The sequence below is a fragment of the Aspergillus stella-maris genome, assembly GCF_047715825.1.
Source record: "Aspergillus stella-maris strain CBS 113639 unplaced genomic scaffold BDV14scaffold_99, whole genome shotgun sequence".
Classification (NCBI taxonomy): domain Eukaryota; kingdom Fungi; phylum Ascomycota; class Eurotiomycetes; order Eurotiales; family Aspergillaceae; genus Aspergillus; species Aspergillus stella-maris.
The window spans coordinates 68,606-86,533 of NW_027396893.1; the positions used below are offsets into that span (position 1 = coordinate 68,606).

At 50.6% G+C, this 17,928-nt stretch overlaps 12 protein-coding genes across 12 annotated transcripts; 5 read left to right on the plus strand and 7 right to left on the minus strand.

Moving 5' to 3' along the window:
- Positions 1-115: 115 nt before the first annotated feature.
- Positions 116-1,492, plus strand: BDV14DRAFT_184465 (uncharacterized protein). Its single transcript, XM_073770508.1, has 2 exons — positions 116-286; positions 339-1,492. Exons 1-2 carry the CDS (start codon positions 143-145, stop codon positions 1,209-1,211), a joined length of 1,017 nt encoding a protein of 338 aa, XP_073622538.1. The 5' UTR covers positions 116-142; the 3' UTR covers positions 1,212-1,492.
- BDV14DRAFT_212303 (pyridoxamine 5'-phosphate oxidase family protein) lies at positions 1,286-2,360 on the minus strand (the record flags this gene model as incomplete). The annotated part of the gene is made up of 2 exons (XM_073776284.1): positions 1,795-2,360; positions 1,286-1,740 (listed from the first exon to the last, which is right to left on the minus strand). Exons 1-2 carry the CDS (start codon positions 2,105-2,107, stop codon positions 1,286-1,288), a joined length of 768 nt encoding a protein of 255 aa, XP_073622539.1. The 5' UTR covers positions 2,108-2,360.
- Positions 1,956-2,360, minus strand: BDV14DRAFT_184467 (uncharacterized protein). Its single transcript, XM_073770509.1, has one exon. It carries the CDS (start codon positions 2,331-2,333, stop codon positions 2,127-2,129), a length of 207 nt encoding a protein of 68 aa, XP_073622540.1. The 5' UTR covers positions 2,334-2,360; the 3' UTR covers positions 1,956-2,126.
- A 1,286-nt stretch (positions 2,361-3,646) lies between these two features.
- Positions 3,647-3,934, plus strand: BDV14DRAFT_184469 (uncharacterized protein; the record flags this gene model as incomplete). The annotated part of the gene is made up of 1 exon (XM_073770510.1): positions 3,647-3,934. The coding sequence occupies one exon, from the start codon at positions 3,650-3,652 to the stop codon at positions 3,902-3,904; it is 255 nt and encodes an 84-aa protein (XP_073622541.1). The 3' UTR covers positions 3,905-3,934.
- Positions 3,933-4,937, minus strand: BDV14DRAFT_212305 (ketopantoate reductase family protein; the record flags this gene model as incomplete). The annotated part of the gene is made up of 1 exon (XM_073776285.1): positions 3,933-4,937. The coding sequence occupies one exon, from the start codon at positions 4,935-4,937 to the stop codon at positions 3,933-3,935; it is 1,005 nt and encodes a 334-aa protein (XP_073622542.1).
- Positions 4,938-5,227: 290 nt separating this feature from the next.
- Positions 5,228-7,158, minus strand: BDV14DRAFT_212306 (amidase signature domain-containing protein; the record flags this gene model as incomplete). The annotated part of the gene is made up of 5 exons (XM_073776286.1): positions 5,228-5,349; positions 5,407-5,512; positions 5,576-6,272; positions 6,316-7,014; positions 7,115-7,158. 5 exons carry the CDS (start codon positions 7,156-7,158, stop codon positions 5,228-5,230), a joined length of 1,668 nt encoding a protein of 555 aa, XP_073622543.1.
- A 321-nt stretch (positions 7,159-7,479) lies between these two features.
- BDV14DRAFT_212307 (major facilitator superfamily domain-containing protein) lies at positions 7,480-9,732 on the plus strand (the record flags this gene model as incomplete). The annotated part of the gene is made up of 6 exons (XM_073776287.1): positions 7,480-7,728; positions 7,797-7,837; positions 7,885-8,080; positions 8,138-8,380; positions 8,451-9,046; positions 9,100-9,732. The coding sequence occupies 6 exons, from the start codon at positions 7,480-7,482 to the stop codon at positions 9,362-9,364; spliced, it is 1,590 nt and encodes a 529-aa protein (XP_073622544.1). The 3' UTR covers positions 9,365-9,732.
- BDV14DRAFT_161565 (uncharacterized protein) lies at positions 9,733-10,298 on the minus strand. Its single transcript, XM_073766771.1, has one exon. The coding sequence runs from the start codon at positions 10,203-10,205 to the stop codon at positions 9,864-9,866; it is 342 nt and encodes a 113-aa protein (XP_073622545.1). The 5' UTR covers positions 10,206-10,298; the 3' UTR covers positions 9,733-9,863.
- Positions 10,299-10,842: 544 nt separating this feature from the next.
- BDV14DRAFT_184471 (glutathione S-transferase family protein) lies at positions 10,843-12,439 on the minus strand. The gene has a single exon (XM_073770511.1). The coding sequence runs from the start codon at positions 12,158-12,160 to the stop codon at positions 11,429-11,431; it is 732 nt and encodes a 243-aa protein (XP_073622546.1). The 5' UTR covers positions 12,161-12,439; the 3' UTR covers positions 10,843-11,428.
- BDV14DRAFT_205575 (glucose-repressible protein Grg1) lies at positions 10,919-11,251 on the plus strand (the record flags this gene model as incomplete). Its single annotated transcript, XM_073774756.1, has 3 exons — positions 10,919-10,933; positions 10,988-11,171; positions 11,235-11,251. 3 exons carry the CDS (start codon positions 10,919-10,921, stop codon positions 11,249-11,251), a joined length of 216 nt encoding a protein of 71 aa, XP_073622547.1.
- On the minus strand, positions 12,433-14,611 carry BDV14DRAFT_212309 (Zn(II)2Cys6 transcription factor; the record flags this gene model as incomplete). The annotated part of the gene is made up of 8 exons (XM_073776288.1): positions 12,433-12,492; positions 12,550-12,599; positions 12,632-13,571; positions 13,606-13,896; positions 13,942-13,973; positions 14,026-14,209; positions 14,261-14,471; positions 14,520-14,611. 8 exons carry the CDS (start codon positions 14,609-14,611, stop codon positions 12,433-12,435), a joined length of 1,860 nt encoding a protein of 619 aa, XP_073622548.1.
- A 406-nt stretch (positions 14,612-15,017) lies between these two features.
- Positions 15,018-17,871, plus strand: BDV14DRAFT_212311 (FAD-dependent oxidoreductase; the record flags this gene model as incomplete). Its single annotated transcript, XM_073776289.1, has 7 exons — positions 15,018-15,319; positions 15,377-15,651; positions 15,718-15,946; positions 15,995-16,088; positions 16,147-16,623; positions 16,788-16,888; positions 16,955-17,871. 7 exons carry the CDS (start codon positions 15,018-15,020, stop codon positions 17,724-17,726), a joined length of 2,250 nt encoding a protein of 749 aa, XP_073622549.1. The 3' UTR covers positions 17,727-17,871.
- Positions 17,872-17,928: the final 57 nt, after the last annotated feature.

The following is a 17,928-nucleotide window of genomic DNA, read 5'->3' on the forward strand; positions in this document are numbered from 1 at the left end:
ATGAATATGTGATACCTAGTATAATCTAGGGTGGTGGTGAGCTGATCGACAGATGCCAAGTGGCAGAGATTTCGGTCCCTTTTTTACCCCTGAATACGTACTGGACCCTGAATGTACCACCAGTCTGCTTTACAATGTCATAATGTTTGTACGGTCGCGCTTTCTACTTCTAATCGTTGTCGCCCTGTTCCTCTGCATTGTTTTTCTCCACCAGCATGCATTGCCATCGCAGAATGTGGTGGTTACGCGCCCGCCGCAGTACGACGCTGGCAACAGCACAATAGGGGTATGCCACCTTCTCTACGGTCGCATTTGTTCAATAACACTTATACATTCAGTTCCAACAAATATTTGCGCTCTCCCAGCACCCGTCATGGCGTACCCGTGGTCTTGAAGCTGCTGCCAATCTCACTGGGCTTGAGATTATCGTCCCTCCACAGCCTCCAGTGGATGACCAACTCGCCCAGGCCTTTGCAAATATTGAGCCGTACATTGTGGACGCTCAGCAGCCAGCGCCCGGTGCAAGTAAAGCCTGGCTTGCGCACCTAGACATGTTGAAGCATGTTTATCAATTAAACCTCGAGACTGCGTTGATCCTCGAGGACGACGCCGATTGGGACGTCGCATTGCGCCAGCAGATGCAGAACGTCTCGACGGCTGTGCGAAATCTTACAAAAGCACCAGAGACCGACTTAAGTCCTTATGGTCGGAGTTGGGATGTGCTCTGGCTAGGGCACTGCGGCGAACGGTGGGACGACCAGATCGAAACCATCGTCTTTGATGACGCGCATGTCAACCCGCATCAACACTACCAGGGTTTCTGGCCAGACGAGCTTGCCCTCTTACCTGACCTGAAGCGAGCAGTGTACTGGTCTTCTAGTCCGGTCTGTACCTTTGCCTACGCTGTTACCCACGAGGGCGCGAGGAAGATCCTGCACCTGTCGGGAGCTGGCCAGGACGAGGCATTCGATGTCAAGCTGCAGCACGAATGCCAGAAGAAGCGCCTATCATGTGTCTCAGTGGTGCCAGAAATGTTTCACCAGTATTTTCCTCCCCTCCAGTTTGATGTGAAGAGTGACGTGGATGTAGGCAACCACAGGGGCAAGGGGCCGAAAGATGAGGAATTCGAGTCTCTTATGGGATCTACTGAGAATCTCGTGTATAGTGCTCGGTGTCAGGCATTGTGGCAGAAGCAGTGTCCGCGTGTATAGAATGGCGTCACGAGATATATGAATGAGATTATGGTCACTTATGATTTCTGGGAGTGCATTGTTATTGAACCATATCAACCCGCGACATGTTTTGAATGTTCTTGCTGCATTTTGTTCCTCTCCTCTATATACTTGGTCAATCTCTCTGGGACCACTGCTCCAGGACTTAGACCACTGTCCACCGGCTCTCCCAATTGCTCCCACAAGGGTACAACACCAACCCACGGCGGCGGGTCAACATCAGGACCATCAACCTCCGGATTCCGTGGCTGGATTCCAGGCGGACCGGCTCGCGACTTCATTGACAAACTGTCGATGCTGACTCGTATAACCGAGACCAATCCCACCTGAAAGGAAGCCACCGGGTTGACTTGCTCCCATCGGTCGGCGACGATATGATTTGTGACGGCGTGCATGACACTCCGCTTGATGGTCTTGTCAGTGACTGGCGTGCAGGTCCCATGGATGACGGCGCTGCGGTAGTTGAATGTATGACCATTTGGAGCGGATGATAGGACAAGGCCGTCAACTAGCAATATCAGCATTCAGTCGGTAATGATGAAATCAAGACGAGATATCTCACTTTTGGTGGCAGTTATACAGACTTTTGGTGCATCAGACCCTTCTCGATTGGCTTGCCGAGTCAACTCTGCCAGTCTCATGCTAGGATGCCCGTGCAGATAGACCACGGTCTCAATTTGTTTATTGTCTTCAAGGGTGCCATTGGTTTCATGCCCTTTCTCTGTCGTGATTAATGCTATCATGGGTAGGCATTGTGGCAGACCATTGTCAACGTAGGCTACATGGGCCATATAGCAGTCGTCAAAAACTGCCTTTGCAGACTCGATGTCATAACTCCCTCGCTGGCCATGTCTCCGAAGAAGTGCTGGTTCCATGCTTATCGTGATGTATGCTTCAGTGAAGAGAGATAAGCCTCCTGAAAGTATCTGGGCACGAACTAGACCACGGGACTACAAAAGCGCACAGCCTAGGCTTTAAGATAAGAGTAAAATACGATACATTAGGAATACAGCAAACGTGGGCACCAATGATAGCATAAAGCGGGGGATGAGTTGGAGAAGGAGTGATAAGACAAGAATCAAGAATGATAGCATGCAACATCGCCCTCTCCAACTACTCCTACAGAACATTGTGACAGTCATGGCCACCCGATCTCGCAAAGGGTGCATTGACTGCAAGCAGGCTAAGATCAAATGCGACGAGCTGCATCCACACTGTGGGACTTGTACTCGCAGACGTCGTGTCTGCAGCGGGTACGCGAGGCTTTCTAGTCGCTCTGTCCTTGACCATGCTGGTGCAAATCGCCGGGCGTCTGTTGCTTCCAGTGTCTCAATGTCTTCTTCAGAGCTCTTTGAGGCGCACTCAACGACTGCCACTGAAGACTACATGCGATCAATTATCCTTGAAGCGTCAACCAAGACTATACCCCCTTCTCGAGGGCCCTCCTTTATACCTGTCAGTGAAGTCTTAGCTGCAGACAAACCATTCATTGAGGTATACTTTATGCGGCACCCATCGGACATGATCATCCACAACGATGTCTTTGTCAAAGAGATGAATAGTGCCGCAATGGCTCTCCTTCAGCAAAGCCCTACAGCGGTAGGCGATGCCCTCGCTGCGATTGGCGAGAATTATGTCGCGGATTCCATAATGAACTGCGCTCTCGTATCGACACGCAAGACGCGTCTCTTGAGTCGACTAAGGCTGATAAGTGAGGAGGACAGTAGCCCGGAGCTGGTCCTCATGTTGCTTCTTGCTCTCTGTGGTGTTGAGGTACGACCTCACCTCAATCGTATGATGGTCAGCTAATGGGATGACAGCTTGTAGACCCTCGATCCGACGGTGACGCGACGACTCTGTCCGCGCTCATCGAGAACGTATCTACCGTTCTGGCCGTCTACACTTGCCAGTCAAAACAGTTGAGCGCCTTGTCCAAGTACTTTGCGAGAGCAGTGGCGCGACAAGACCTCCTCATTTCCCTCACGCGCATGCAGCGGACTAGGATAGATCCATATGCGTGGTTGGACGAATATTCAACGTGCCATGCTGATCGGGTATTGGGACTAACCACGACGTTAGTCCCACTTCTTTCAAAGCTTGCAGCACTTGCTGAAGACGTTAAATTCGTACTGGGTCATCATAGAATTGCTGACGGGGAGGAAAGTTCAGAGGGGGTCAACTGCGATGCAATGGTTCGGTCTAGTGACCTCCTCGAGAGGGAAGCATACGTGAGAGCCGAGCTATTATCCTGGCGCCCAATTCGCGATAGCTCATTATCTATGACTATGTCCCGGGCACTTCTCTTTCATGCATATGCCTGGCGTGCAGCTGCCTTATTATACTTATTTCGTCTGTCCAATCGACCTGGGAGCTCAGCAGAAGCGGATAAAGAAGCCCTCGGTATGGCCTACGAGGTTATGATTCACATATCTGGCTCACCTCACGACATCAAGCTTACGCTATGGCCGCTATTTATTGCAGCTTGCGAACTGGAAACCCCGGAGGATCGAGAGCATACGACGCACCGATTCGATGATATTTGCTACGCAAGACCAATAGCCACCGCACGGCATACAAGGGCATTCGTGGTAGATACCATTTGGCCAGCGAGGGATTCTGGAAATAACTGGGATTGGATGCATTTCTCACAGTGTGCACCTATTCCGCTGTAACTAATTATTCATTCTGATACCCAATATACTACATCTTCATTGACTTGGACTGAGCGATCTTCCACTCTTCGAGTCTCAACAATTTCAAGACAACCTCCATCACGGGCGTATCGACATTCAGCTCCTTTGCCTTTACCAATGCGTTTCCCAAGATCACGTCCAGTTCCATAGGACGCCCGTTCTCCAAGTCTAATAGCATGCTAGGCTTGTAAGCACAATCATCAGGCAACCGATAGGCTGTCCAATCCACAACGCCCTCGGACATCTCATGCCCTTCGGCCTTTGCAATATTCCATATCTCCCACATCATCGGTACCAGCAGTGTCTCGCGTCCTTTGCTACGCTGCAGCTCTCCGACGTTCATGCGCATCAACGCGCATACAGTGTTGAAGGTGCCGTTCCAGAGGAGCTTCTCCCACCGCGCTGTCTCGATATTTTCCACCATTTCACAGACATGGGCACCACCGGCGACGTACATATCAACAAACTGCCTTGCTCGTGACATGGACACAGAATCATCAACACCATTGTGTAGATGAGGCCCCATCTTCGACACATCTTTGCCCGTCTGGATGACAAGATTTGGCTCTCGCACTTCGCTTCCAATATGGCTGACGCTGCTCATGACCACATTTGTAGGGTATGCCTTGACAATGTCCTCCTCAATCCCGATTCCATTCTGGATCAGGACCACCGTTGTTTTGCCGGGTGTAATTACTGGCGAGATCATTTCGACGACAGGACTGAGCGACGGCAGGGCTTTAGTTGCAACAACCACGTAGTCGTATTCTGTCCCCTCGTCGACTGTCGCTGCTTCGGACGCGGAGCGCACGACGCGATATGGCTTCCACCCCGAGATCTGACCATGATCGACTGATTCGATATCCCACCCATGCTCAGAGACGTAGCTGTATTTTGATCGGAGCACAACTGTCACACGTGCGAGGGCCGACTTTGTGAGAACGAGAGAGGCAATGGTACCGACGCCGCCGGATCCAATGAGGCAGATCTCATGTCTTGGTTGAGGCGCCATGTCTGACTGGGTTTATCTGGGCTGCAGGTAGATGATTACCTGCTTCAAGTATATGAGACTGCATTGTCCCTCCACAATTGGAGAATCTACGTAGATATCCTGAAGTTGGAGAAGCCAGATGCCGAGCTTTTGGTTGAGCGCTAAGATAGCATAGATAGGAATAGTTAAATCGGATTGGATATTTATTGAAAGTAATCCTTCGTGTTGAGTCTAGACCATGTAGTTCTTCTATCTTATCTCTTGAGTACTGGTTAATCGTGTGTACGCTATCTCTACAGCTCTAATCTTGGTCACTTGTCGGAGTTGAGGACCTTGTCTAGTTCCTCCGCGTATCTCAACAATGCCGCGTCCTGAAGTCTCGGGGTAACAATCTGCAGCGAGACTGGGGCACCGGCCATGAGTTCAGGGTCGTCTTGAATAAGATTAGTATCTCTGTTTCGTGATAACGCTCGCTCGACGGGGATCTTACAAAGTGCCTGGATTTTCTCGTCCATCTCATCTTTTGGCTCAAATGCATCATTCTTCTTGTCCAGCGCCGGATCTACAGTGGTAAAGGGCATGATTATTGCGGGATACTGTAGCCAGTGTCAGCCTCAGTCGCTCCAAGCAAACTTCAACCGAGATAATGGAGCACTCACATCGACTGCATTCCAAGCAACAGTATACAATTCCTTCGTCGTTTCCTCGGGACTAATAGCAGCATGAGGTGCAGCAGGACAGATAAGGACGTCGATTTCTAGCTCCTGCCAGGCATCCAGCATTGCTTTCTGCCATTCGCCCTTCTTTGTATTCCACGCCCACATCTCCTCGTGCGTCTTCCTGGGCATGTCCCAGAAGCCGAATTCCTTTACAGATGATACAACGGGCTCACCTGCTTTGCCGAGCTCGCGGCGTGGGTAGGATGCGCCATCGACGGTGAAGAGATGGGCCGAGATTTCGCGGATAATACTAAACGATGGGCACGTAGGAGTAAAATCGCGCGTTGCATAGCCTGCAGACTCGAGCTTTGATTTGGCCTTTTGAATGGCGCGGAGCACAGGAGGATGAGGTGTTACGCCGGACTGTGTGAGAATACCGACAATGGGCTGGTGTCCTGGTGTGGGCGCGGGCTGTTCCATGATCCCTGGGATCACTGCTGGGTCAAACAACCAGGGCTGAGCAGCACGGACAGTCTCGGTGAGAAGTCGCATATCACGAATGGAGTGGGCGAGAGGCCCAAGAACAGCTGGAATTCCAGTGTTGACTCCAGTCCAGCCAGACGCAGCATAGCCGATGAAAGGGAGAACGCCCACGGAGGGTTTATAGCCGTAGACACCATTGAAAGCGGCAGGGAGACTGACTCTGTTAGAGAGGTCCACAAACGCAGTATAGTACGTACCGAATAGAGCCCCCGACGTCGGTACCGATTCCCAGGGCATTGCCCCTGAAGGCTGAAAGGGCTCCTTCGCCGCCACTGCTTCCACCGCACGACAAGTGACTGACCACCGGATTGCGTGTACGTCCAAAGACGTTATTCTCACATTCAGCTACCAGCATAGTTTGCGGCACATTGGTTTTTGCAATGACAACCGCTCCGGCCTTCTCGACCAGCTGAATCATAGGTGTTGTGGTAGTCGATGGCTCAAAGCAACGAGATATATACCCGTTCGATGCATCATAGCCTTTGACGTGAAAGCACTCTTTGAATGTCATTGGCAGGCCATGGAGAGGCCCGACTGTCTTTCCCGTTGTGGTGAAGTGCTCGTCAAGTTTCTTCGCCTTTTCGATTGCATCGGCGAAAAAGATCTCGGTCAATGCGTTGCAGAGTTGCTGGCAGATGGCGGCGCGTTTGCAGAATGCCGTCACAGTCTCCACGGCTGTGTATGTCCCTCTGGCAATCTCGGCGGCGAGAGACGTCGCATCATATCTATCCCCAGTTATCTCGAGTTCGCGGTCTGTGAGAATGCCGCTCGATGCTGCGATGGGGCGAACATCCACCGTAGCTTCACCGGGAAATTGGACTGGTTGGAGTCTCCAATCCCTGGGAATTCGTGAGATTTGCTCAGTGTGTTTTTCATCACGGATTGTCTCCCAGGTTCTGGCGGGTGTAGAGGATTCGGTCTTTGGAGCAATGGCCTCGATTTGGGCGATGGTGACGGTGCTCATTGTGATATATAGATCTAGATCTCCAAAAATACCGTGCTCGTAGGGAGGCTGGTGAAGTGCCCGAATTTATGTCCATTTATACTATCTCTCTGGAAGTTCCCCCCTACGTCCATGGTCTCCAATAATGTTCCCAGACCCCATTGGAGTTGAGGTGACAATGAGTGGCGTTTCCCCAAGTCGCTATCAGTGCTATCAACCTAAGCTATCAGACAGGCTAGTGAAAGATACTGTATGTCAGGTATTGAATCCTTTGACGATCAGAATCGACAACAAGCTGTTGTTGAGCTACCACCATACCCCTGCCGTGATAAGGGAGGTATTGCTGTGTGGATATATAACGATACTCTCCACACCTGAGTCCGAGCTGAACTACTACAAGCACCCACGCCCAGTCAAAATGTCAATCTCAACAGACAAGGATATGCCCGCCCGCAAGGAAGCGGATGAAGCTGTCACATCGGCGTCTGAACATGGCATCGGCAGCAGCAGGTCTGTCGGTTGGGTTCATCGTTTCGGTGGTCGAAAGCAGGATCTCAACGAGGTGGGCAAGGACTACTTCCAGCTATCGCTGCAATATGATCCTGCGCAGCTGGAGAGAGATGCTGTCAAAGTTCGCAGAAAGTTGGACTTTTATGTTTTGCCTATGGTATGGGATGATTTCCACTGAAATCCAAAAGCCCTTCAAGCCGTCTGCTAACCACCCTTCTCCTCTAGATGATGATAACATATATGCTGAGCTTTCTCGACAAGCAAACGTGAGATACCCCAATCCAACATCCTCGATTGTACTAATTGCGGGTAGTCTGAACTACTCAAACGCGTACGGCCTACAAGAAGACACCAATATGACAGGAGACGACTACTCCTGGGTCTCATCCGCTTTGTATATTGGCTGGCTCATTGGCGCATATCCATGGCAACTTTTACTACAACGCTATCCAGTCGGAAGGTTGATTGGAGTCATGCTCTTTATCTGGGGAGCTGTTTGCATGCTGCAGGTATTTGAAATATCATATCTATCGTTAGCGGGAAAGATATAAGACTAACATTGACAGGCTGCTGTCTTCAATTTCGCAGGCTTCTTCGCTGTCCGCTTCTTTCTTGGACTTTTGGAAGCCGTTGTTTCACCGGCATTCATCATCCTGACCTCGATGCTTTGGACTCGTGAAGAGCAAAGTCTCCGGAGTTCATACTGGCTGTCCATGAATGGTATGTCGGCTATCCTCGGTGCGTTGCTTGCCTACGGAGCTGGACATGCGGAAGGACTAGCTGTTCCCCAGTGGAAGCTTATATACCTGGTACGTTTGTGGTAATATTTACACTCTTTCTTGTTAAGGATTTGTCTATTAACCAGCTGCGTATGTCTAGATTGTTGGCTCTATCACAATGGCATGGGGCTTTGTTATATACGCCTACCTTCCTGATGGCCCACACAACGCTAGAATGCTCAGCGAGTACGAGCGAGTTGTTGCTGTGTGGCGCATATCTCGAAATCAGACTGGACTCAAACAACCCAAGATTGTACCCAGTCAGATCAGAGAAGCTCTACTGGACCCGCGCCAATTGCTTCTCTACCTCATGGCAGCCTGCTACGGAATCCTCAACGGTGGCGTCGCAAACTTTCTGGCTGCGATCATCAAGGGGTTTGGGTATTCCGCGTTGCGAACGAGTCTGCTTCAAACGCCAGTGGGTGCATTCCAGCTGGTCATGGTCATTGCATTCGGATACTTGAGCAAAGTAAAGAATATGCTTGGTGCAACAATTGTGATCGCCTGTATCCCTGGCCTGGCCGGGTTGATTGGGCTCATGAAGCTTAGCCATGACGATGCTCATCGGCTTTCTCTTGTGGGAATGTGTTGGTTGCAGGGCATTTTAGGCGCACCGATCATCCTAAACTGGACGCTGCCAGGACTCAATACTGCCGGCCAAACAAAGCGAAGTACAGTATTGGGTATCTATTTTGTGTATGACTCCCCACTATGATTGATTTCACAACAGGAAGACTGACAATGACCAGGGTCTACTGCGCTGGGAACATCGGAGGCCCGCACCTCTTCCTTTCCTCCGAAGTGCCGCGCTACCAGACGGCGATCAAGGGACTGGCAGGATCTTATGCTGCGGCGATGGGGCTACAAATTATCTACACTGCGTACTGCTGGGTTGAGAATCGGAAAAAGGAACGCGAGGGGCTACTAGAGGGCGCCGATTCAGCGGAAGCAGCGATGGAGAGCTTTGAGGATCTCACGGACAAGCAGAATCGGCATTTCCGGTATCAAATATAGACTGGCTGATTGTTGTTCCAATTGCCATTAATGTCTGGATTTCTTGAAAAAACTCCTTCACCCTGCTGTTCTCCCGATTATTGTTGCCATGTCAGCCCCAGGTGTCCATCAGAACACAGTCCCTTCTGGATGATATCCCAAGCTGCCACTCCGTCTGCTTTTAATTGTCACTTCGAACAGTCTCAACTTCAATCTCAATCTTCATATCCCCAAACGCCAACCTTGGCACTGCAATAGCCGTCCAGACAGGCCTATGCCCTGGGATACGCCCCTTCAATGCCTGCACGACCGAATCATATGAAGCATCCATATCAACATGATAGCTCCGAACAAGGTAGACATCCTCCCAGCCCCGTAGACCCGCAGTCCTCAGGACTCGATCTACGTTCTCAAAAGCAAGCTTTACTTGTTTGTGTGTGTTGCTGCCATCAGGTGAGCCATCAGGCATCCAGCCGCCTTGCCCAGCACACTTGATAACTCCGTTTGGGAGGGAGACAGCCTAAGAATAGTGACATAGATCGGAGTGTTTTTCGCCGGCGCCGGGGTCGTTCATGTATGTAAGATAAGACATTTTCGGGGCTCGTTGGTATGTGGGTGTAGATATTAACGGCGAATAAATAGCGGGAAAACTGATCGAAATACTTGATCGATGGAACGAGGGAGAGCAGCTAGTAGGGCTATCTCTGGAGTTATTTATATTGATGCTTTTGGGGAACGTGACGTACGGTCTCCAAGGGCTTGTGATGGATCCATGGAGACACTTTGGAGACCCAACTCCAGCACAGTCATGGCTACCTAGTATAATGGCAGTTTTCAAAACCACACTTTTATCCGGTCCCATTTACTCAGCGTCCACCCTGCTCGCGCTCACCACTCTCTCACGGTGAAATATCATCGCGCCAAATTAAATTATAAGGGATGGATCTCATTCATAAAGACGGCGGTCGTGATCGTAGCAACAAAGCCCATGATAGGGACGGCTATCCTACAAGCACATGCGAGGAGATGTGGAAGTTCGCGCATGGCTTTAGAATACTGCAAAAGATAGTGACCTCAGACCCTGTCCATACAAGTCACTGTTTTGCTGCCAGTTGCCATATATCATTAGCTTCAAAAGACACCTTGGACTACACGTGGACATGGCCCTGATGACGGTGCAGGAGGTCTTTGCTCCCAAATCTTTCTCTGCAACAACATGCATACGGCTTTTCATTGGTACCTGGACGAATATAGTAAGGTGTTGGGAAAGGAGACCCTTTGGAGAGGCGTCTCTGCCTCAGGCACCAAGATCAGATCTCGAGGTCGATGACGTAGAGCTGCGTCAGCGGCTGAAGATCAGGGGTGCTGCTCTGTCATTGGTTGAATAAAAACCGGAATTGTGACTCCGACAGGGGATGATGTCATGCTGGAGTCTCCTGGAAAGCCCAGTGATAGACTTATAAAGGGGCTTCGTGTCCTCATAGTTCTTCTTTCTACTTGTCAACACAAACACTACTCAAGAATTCAACTATTCAATCCAAATCAATCAACTCCCAATCCAACACATTCACCACAATGGAAACTATCAAGGTACCAGGCAACAGCCCTTCCCCTACCAACTTCAGCTCTAACAGCAATCGCCAGAACACCGTCAACTATGTTGCCGAGTCTGTCCAGGGCGCCGGCGCGACTGCCTCAAAGGAGGTCAACAAGGAGGTTGCCAAGGATAACAACGCCGACCTCACCACCCGCGCCACTGCTGCCAAGGATGCTCTCTTTGATAAGAAGGATGAGCAGGTCCACCAGACCAAGGCTGATGTGCACAAGGGTATGTGATCACTCCCCGCTGAGATATTGTGGCCGGTATGCTAACGTTGGACGAAATATACAGAAGCTGCTCAACACTAAAGTTTCAAGTTCATTCACGGAGCTTAGACAGGGACAAGACAATCCACTTGTCCAGTTAGTCTAGCATGGGCGGCTTGTTTGCCATGAAGCTATGTATTTTATGAGAAATGACTACTTAATCTCTGATCTTGTACAATCTGTAGTAAGGATACAGTAAACTGCCCTCTAGATTTTTGATCAAACTGTAGCGCCCAACGGCCTCACCAACCCTGAATCTGCCTTTTCCATTGCAACCCTCCACCCCTCACGCCCCGAGACCCGCTTCAGATAGCCAATGATACTCGGGTACTTTTCCAAACTATACGGCAGAAAGAGACGATACGTCGTAAGGGGAAACAGCATCATGCAGTCTGCAGCTGTGAACTGCTCCCCAGCTAGGTATGGGGTCTTGGAAAGCTGAGCGTCCAGTGCTGATAGGGTGAGGTTGACGCGTCTCTGGTTGATTGTTGCGACAGAGGGTGTGTTGTTGTCGGGGTCAGATTCGGACGTGGTCGAGGAGGTGGTCTTGTCTGGCGTGGCGTCTGCTTGCCGTTGCATGTGCGCAAAGAGCAGGCCGTTCAGCGCGGGCTGAAGCGAGCCGTTTGCGTGATGCAGCCAGAAGAGGTACGTGGCATAATCGGGGTGTGTTGGCGGGAGGGCGAGATTACTGGCCACAGTCCTTGCTTTCGAAAGCAAGTACTCGAATATAGCGTTCGTTTCACCGAGAACGATATTCCCGTCAGTAAGTACCGGCGCAGTGCCGACGGGATGGAGGGCCTGGTATGAGGCAGGGGCAGCGGAAGTCTGCGGGTCGCGGTTGTAGCTCTTGAGAGTATACGAAAGACCAAGCTCTTCGCAGAGCCATATCACCCGCTCGGATTGGGAGAGATGCAGATGGTGGATGGTGAGCTTGGGAGATGATTCTGACATGTTTGTTCGATTGGCGAGGGATTGGGTTCTGCTAAGGCATGGAATAGATAGATTTATATCAACCCTTGCTTATAAAACAATAGGTGTCTAGATGCATTTCAAGTGGTCGTACCACATCTTCCGGGAAGCCGAGACATGAAAGATCCACAGAGAATCGGAGCGGAAGTTGAACAAGCTAGACATCCGGGTGTATTGTAATATCATTACAGTACAAGAAAACAGTGGATCAGTTGTAACAAATATGTGGATCTCGACACGCTACAGTCTACACTCTAAAACGTATCTAAGAATGGTACATTATTCACCTGCAACATTTCGCGGTCCCAAAAGGCCTAGTCATGGAATCAGAAAGCATAGGAGCCCTCCATAGGGAAAGGGGAAGAACTTACCCAGTCGAACATCTCAAAGCCAGTTTCTGAATTCATCAGGTCGTCAAACGCTGACCAGACCGAGGAGGCGGACTAATAACACTGGGTCTAGCCACAGCTGAGCGACTACTAGTGTAGGCGTGAGTGTGAATCCCACCCGATTCTGTGCAGCAAACGCAATGGCCCATCCACCGGAGCATCGTGGCCAGAGTCTCGGCTGCCTTAGTCACTTCTACTGGCGGTTCAGGGGTCTGCTCCAAGGCTGTGTATGTCTGACGTAGAACATGGATCAGTTCTAGTGTAGACACGGTTCCTGTGGAGGCCTTGCTAGAGTTGTCATTGTTGATCACTGCGAAACATATCATCATCGCCGCAGTTAGACATTCAGACACAGAACGCGACGCCCCAAACCACGCGCGCTTCCTGTTCCGCGGGCTACTTAGCGCTTCGTGGAAGAGGAGGCTCTGCTCCTTGAAAACGCGGCGTGCTGCATTTACACACGCCGTCCGGAAGGATTCAAGTTCGGGGTCTAAACGCGGCGATACTAGGTATTGACGGTGCAGGATACAGCGGGAGCGTTGGTATACCATCTCTAGAGTGCGCTGCATAATAATGTCGTCACGCGGGGCAGTCGGAGTTTCGTGGTCTACCGCAGGCTTGCGCAATGAAGGAGAGAGATTGTGTCTTACTGCTTTGAGCTGTTGGCTGAGACGCAAAGTTGTTGCTTGTGAGACCGTGCCCCTGGCGAGGAGATCGGAAATCTCGTTTGCCACCGCGTAGAGGTCGTCAAGCGCCAACATATATACAATCTGGCTTGGTGTATCGGTGGCGGATCGTGATGAGGGCAAGGCGGACATTGTTGGGTGGAGGTCTTCATCTAGGAGATTCCGTGGCCGGGGTGAGTTGGCGAGACCTGGGTAGATCACTCGAGGAAGCCCAGTCTGCGAGGCCACAACGTTGTCGATGACTGATAGTAAAAGCCAGGCTCTACTCCGCATATCTGCCTCAAAAGGCGTTGGTGGTGGCTGGCACAGGTGGCTGCTCTGATGGTATCCCATCATAATCGCCAGGGGACACAAGGCCGAGAAGAATCGAAATGCCAGACTTGGAGTCATGGTACTGCAGATACTCCACCCCTAGACACATTAATGCAGCCTCAACCTTGAAGAGACCGGGGACGGCGAGGTCTGATCTGGAAAGGGCGACTGCGCAGCTTTCACGCAGAACGTTGCACGACTTAGGAAGCTCTGCGTATGTTCTGGAGGGGTCCACAAAGTGTTCAATCCAGATGCCGCAGGCAAGAACGCCATAGAGAAGAGAGAGCCAGGCAGGACTGACTGTCAAGGGCGATTGCCAGAACTGGTGGTACTGTGCTCACGTTAGACTGATTACATCGAGTCTTGGTAACCATACCTGAGTTTGGAATGTTGGGATATGAATGATGACTGCGGAACGGTTAGTAGAAACTGTGAAAGGGCAGTGTTGGGAAATTCCTACTTAACGACGGCTCTGCAGACTCAAGGCAGACGGAAACAAGTCTATCTGTGACATGCCGAGGGGGTAGGTCGGCGACCAGGTCTCGGATACTCACGTTTTGAGAAAGCCCCGAGAGTAGATGTACGGTGTACCCGCCCGATTTGCTTTCAACGGCATGGCGGCTGTTGATGTCCAATTGCCTTGTCTGGTATTATTAGTGCGAGGAGAAATGACACAGGGGTTGAGAGACACCCACGGCGTCGTCCATAAGAGCCCGCCAATGACTCGGATGCACAAATCCGGACCCAGAATGCTCGGATGGCCGAAACACATTCTGGGGTGGTGTACGACGACTGTCTGGCCTGGAGGTGCTTTTGTGTGTAGGGCGCGCTTGAGTATAGTGACAAGAGGCCACAGTGTGGCGCTTTTGGCAGTTGAGACACGGACGGCCACGGTCACATTTAAGCCTTCACAGTCAATATTATTATTTCTTCCACAGTCAGTCCATAGCTAACGTAAAGGTCTTTTTCTCTCGACACAAAGTACAAGACAGGAGCACTCGTGGCTTTTGTTCCCGTCGTTTTCGATCCGGTACGCGGAACTCCATCTCGTCGGTACGAAATAGCATCGGATTTCTTGTACAGTTCAGGTATTCCAGGGATTGGATTTCTCGGGTCTTATATCGCGGGGCTCTGGAAGTGCTCGGCTTTCACGGTTTTCACGGATTTCTGGTAAAATACTTCTCTCGAGCCAACCGAAGCCCTACCTTGGATGGGCTGCATTGACCCACTCCCCATCCACGTTTTTGACAGACAACAGACGGCAGAAAACAGTATAAACCCTCACTTTGTGTTGCTCGTTTATCTGAAGTATGTAGTAGTAATACACGCAATGTCCACCAGGCATCCTTGCCATCATAGCAAGAAATAACAATTTCAAAAGCCATATAAAGCAAACCCCCATCATGCTGTCAAACAACATAGTCTTCTCCCTCAAACCAGTCGCATCCGAATATGGCAGAGCAGAAATCAAGATTCCGCGTCGTGATCGTTGGCGGGTCCATTGCAGGCCTGACCCTTGCCCACTGCCTGCTTCGACAAAATGTTGACTTTGTGGTATTGGAGTCTCACCAGGACATTGCACCCCAGGTCGGCGCCTCCACTGGCATCATTGCAAATGGCGCCCGAATCCTAGGCCAGTTGGGCTGTTTTGATGACATTCTAGCTGCTACAGAGCCTCTCCAGGATGCGAGCTTTTGGAATGCTGAGGGCAAACTCATTGCTCAAAGCAACACTCCTCAAATCCTGGAAAATCGGTACGCACAATCACTCTCTGCGTCGCTTCTATTTAACAGCGGCTAACAACGATATAGACATGGGTATCCCACGGCCTTTGTGGATCGTCAGGTCGTGCTCGAGGTCTTGTACAAACAGCTCGGCCAATGGCAGGATCATATATTCACAGGGAAACGAGTCGTCAAGATTGACCACCACCGTGATGGCGTCAAAGTTCATTGTGCGGATGGCTCGGTCGTTGAGGGCGACTTGGTTGTTGGTGCAGACGGAGTAAGAAGCATTGTCAGACGGCAGATGTGGGACTATATGGACTCCAAGGGGCTTCAATTGGAAGCTTCTAAAGAGCGCGAAGGTGAGTTTGCTGGAATGTAGGAGCCCTGCTTGCTTCACCTACTAATACTTTGTTCTTTACTCCCAGCAATGGTATCGGAATATAGCTGCGTTTTTGGCATCTCAACAGCAACTCCGGGGTTGGTTCCTGGCACCAGCCACCGCACCTTTGGCCAAGGGTGGTCCTTTCTGACAATTATAGGGAGAGAGGGCCGGGTATATTGGTTCTTTTTCAAAAAGTTTGACCGCAAGTACGCTGCCTTGGAAATCCCGCGGTTCGACCAGACTAGAGTCGATCAATATGTTGCTCCCTACCTGTAGAGGCCTATTAGTGGCACTGTGGTTTCCGAAGAAGTATATTCCAGGGCAATTACTAACACTTTACTACCCCTGGAAGAGGCTTGTTTCCAGCGATGGGCAGTTGACCGTTGGACGTGCATCGGAGACTCGGTGCATAAGGTGTGCTTTCTTTTATCAGAACTGTGTTCCAGACCGTCATGCTAACATTCCACGATAGATGACCCCTAACATGGGCCAAGGAGGCAATAGCGCAATCGAAAGTGCGGCTGCCCTCGGTAATAGCATTGCCAAACTGCTTGAACACGCCAGTGGAACAACAGTCTCAATGACTAACATAGACAAATGTATGCAATCCTGGCAGAAAAAACGACTGTCTCGTGTGCAGCGCATCTGTCATGAAGCCCATGGCCTAGCCCAGCTCGAAGCTCTGGATACGATCAAGCATAGGCTAATAGGACTTTACCTGCTGCCATATCTTGAGGGATACCTGGTCAACACCAAGTCCAAGACCATTGTTGAGGCGGCAAAGATCGATTACCTACCACCACCCGCCAGGTCATTGGCATGCAATATGCAGTTTACAGATTCCCAGTCTAAGGAAGAAAGGAGTATCCTGGAACGCGCACTTTGGGTCTCACCACTTGTTGGTATTGCTGCTGCTAGCACTTGGCTCACACCGTTGGTCTCCTCGTTTGTGCCGCATCTGCGATTGGCCTTGGACAAGGGGACTTGGGATGCTAGGAACGGGAAGACCCTTGACCTGACTAGGCCGTTCTTTATGTTCATTTCCTTGATAGACTTCTGAGGCCACTTGTTACATACTTTCTACCTTCAGTCACCGGTTCAGATCCTCAATAGCGTCTCCAGATGTTATCGTTCATGACCGACCTAGGTCCAATCTATGGGATCTGGCTTTTGGAGAGATATCGCAATGCCCATTCATCATTTGAGGTTCTTGCGTGAGTGGCACATGTTCAGCTTTCTTCTGTTCCTCCCAATGCCTTTAATTAACAATCAATCGCCAGCCCACTGGCAGCAGGAACAATCTTTCAACTCATAGGCATATATAAAGTCACTCCTTTCTACCTCGCACAGGAGTATATCCGCATGCCGCTCAACATATTGCTTACCGGCAGCAACAGGGAGATCAAACCAAACCTGATAGAATCACTGGTCCTTGCCACCATAACTGGCTACCACACCATCACATTTGCCAGTTTCTTCGCCTCCACATGCAAATCTCGCCAGTGGTACAATGCTCTCTGGCAGGTTTTCCCGCTTACAACACCTCTTCTTCAAGGCCCCATCCACCTCACAGCACGAGCCCTCCGCAGGGGGCGCAAGCAGAAGACCCAGAAGCATGACCAGCAAAAGCAACAGCGAAACCAAAAGCCGGGCAAATCCAAATGTTCCCTCATCCGCTTTGCATACATTACCTTCGGCCTAACATATGGTCTTGCATTTATCTACGCCCGGTTCTCCGCCATCAAATTCCATGGAACCTCGTTCACAAACCTTTTCATCCCTACCGTCCAGCAAGCCCTGGCCCCTGTCCACTCATTCAGCGACGGGATAGCACGATTCATGAGATTTGACGAGGCGATCTCCATGGCAAGCGGGTTTGTTTGGCTTGCGCTGCGGTTCCGCGAGCTTGATACTGCTGGGGCTCGGATCCCATGGGCCAAGAGCTGTTGTGCGTTTGTGGCATCGCTCGCTATTTTGGGACCTGGAGCTACCTTGGCCCTTGGTTGGGGGTGGAGAGAGGAGGTTATGAGCCAGTTGGCATGTGTTAATTAGACTTAGTAGATGGTTGAGCTCTTTGCCAGCAGGTGCAGCTGTGGGATGTCCCTAAGTTTCTGGTTTACATTTACCTTCTTTTATCCTGGTTATTTGTATATACTAGTTAGGGCTTGCTAGGGGTTATGTGGGAAGCTATAGCTAGAATTATTGTTTATTGTTTGTTTTTGTAAGAAATGTAAGAGGTATAACTAATTACTAC

Bases quoted from the DNA above. Each gene is read 5' to 3' on its own strand.
- BDV14DRAFT_184465 (XM_073770508.1), top strand. From the start codon at position 143: ATGTTTGTACGGTCGCGCTTTCTACTTCTAATCGTTGTCGCCCTGTTC. The intron at 287-338 runs GTATGCCACCTT...TTATACATTCAG, and splicing joins CTGGCAACAGCACAATAGGG to TTCCAACAAATATTTGCGCT.
- BDV14DRAFT_184467 (XM_073770509.1), bottom strand. From the start codon at position 2,333: ATGTTGCATGCTATCATTCTTGATTCTTGTCTTATCACTCCTTCTCCA.
- BDV14DRAFT_161565 (XM_073766771.1), bottom strand. From the start codon at position 10,205: ATGGGACCGGATAAAAGTGTGGTTTTGAAAACTGCCATTATACTAGGT.
- BDV14DRAFT_184471 (XM_073770511.1), bottom strand. From the start codon at position 12,160: ATGTCAGAATCATCTCCCAAGCTCACCATCCACCATCTGCATCTCTCC.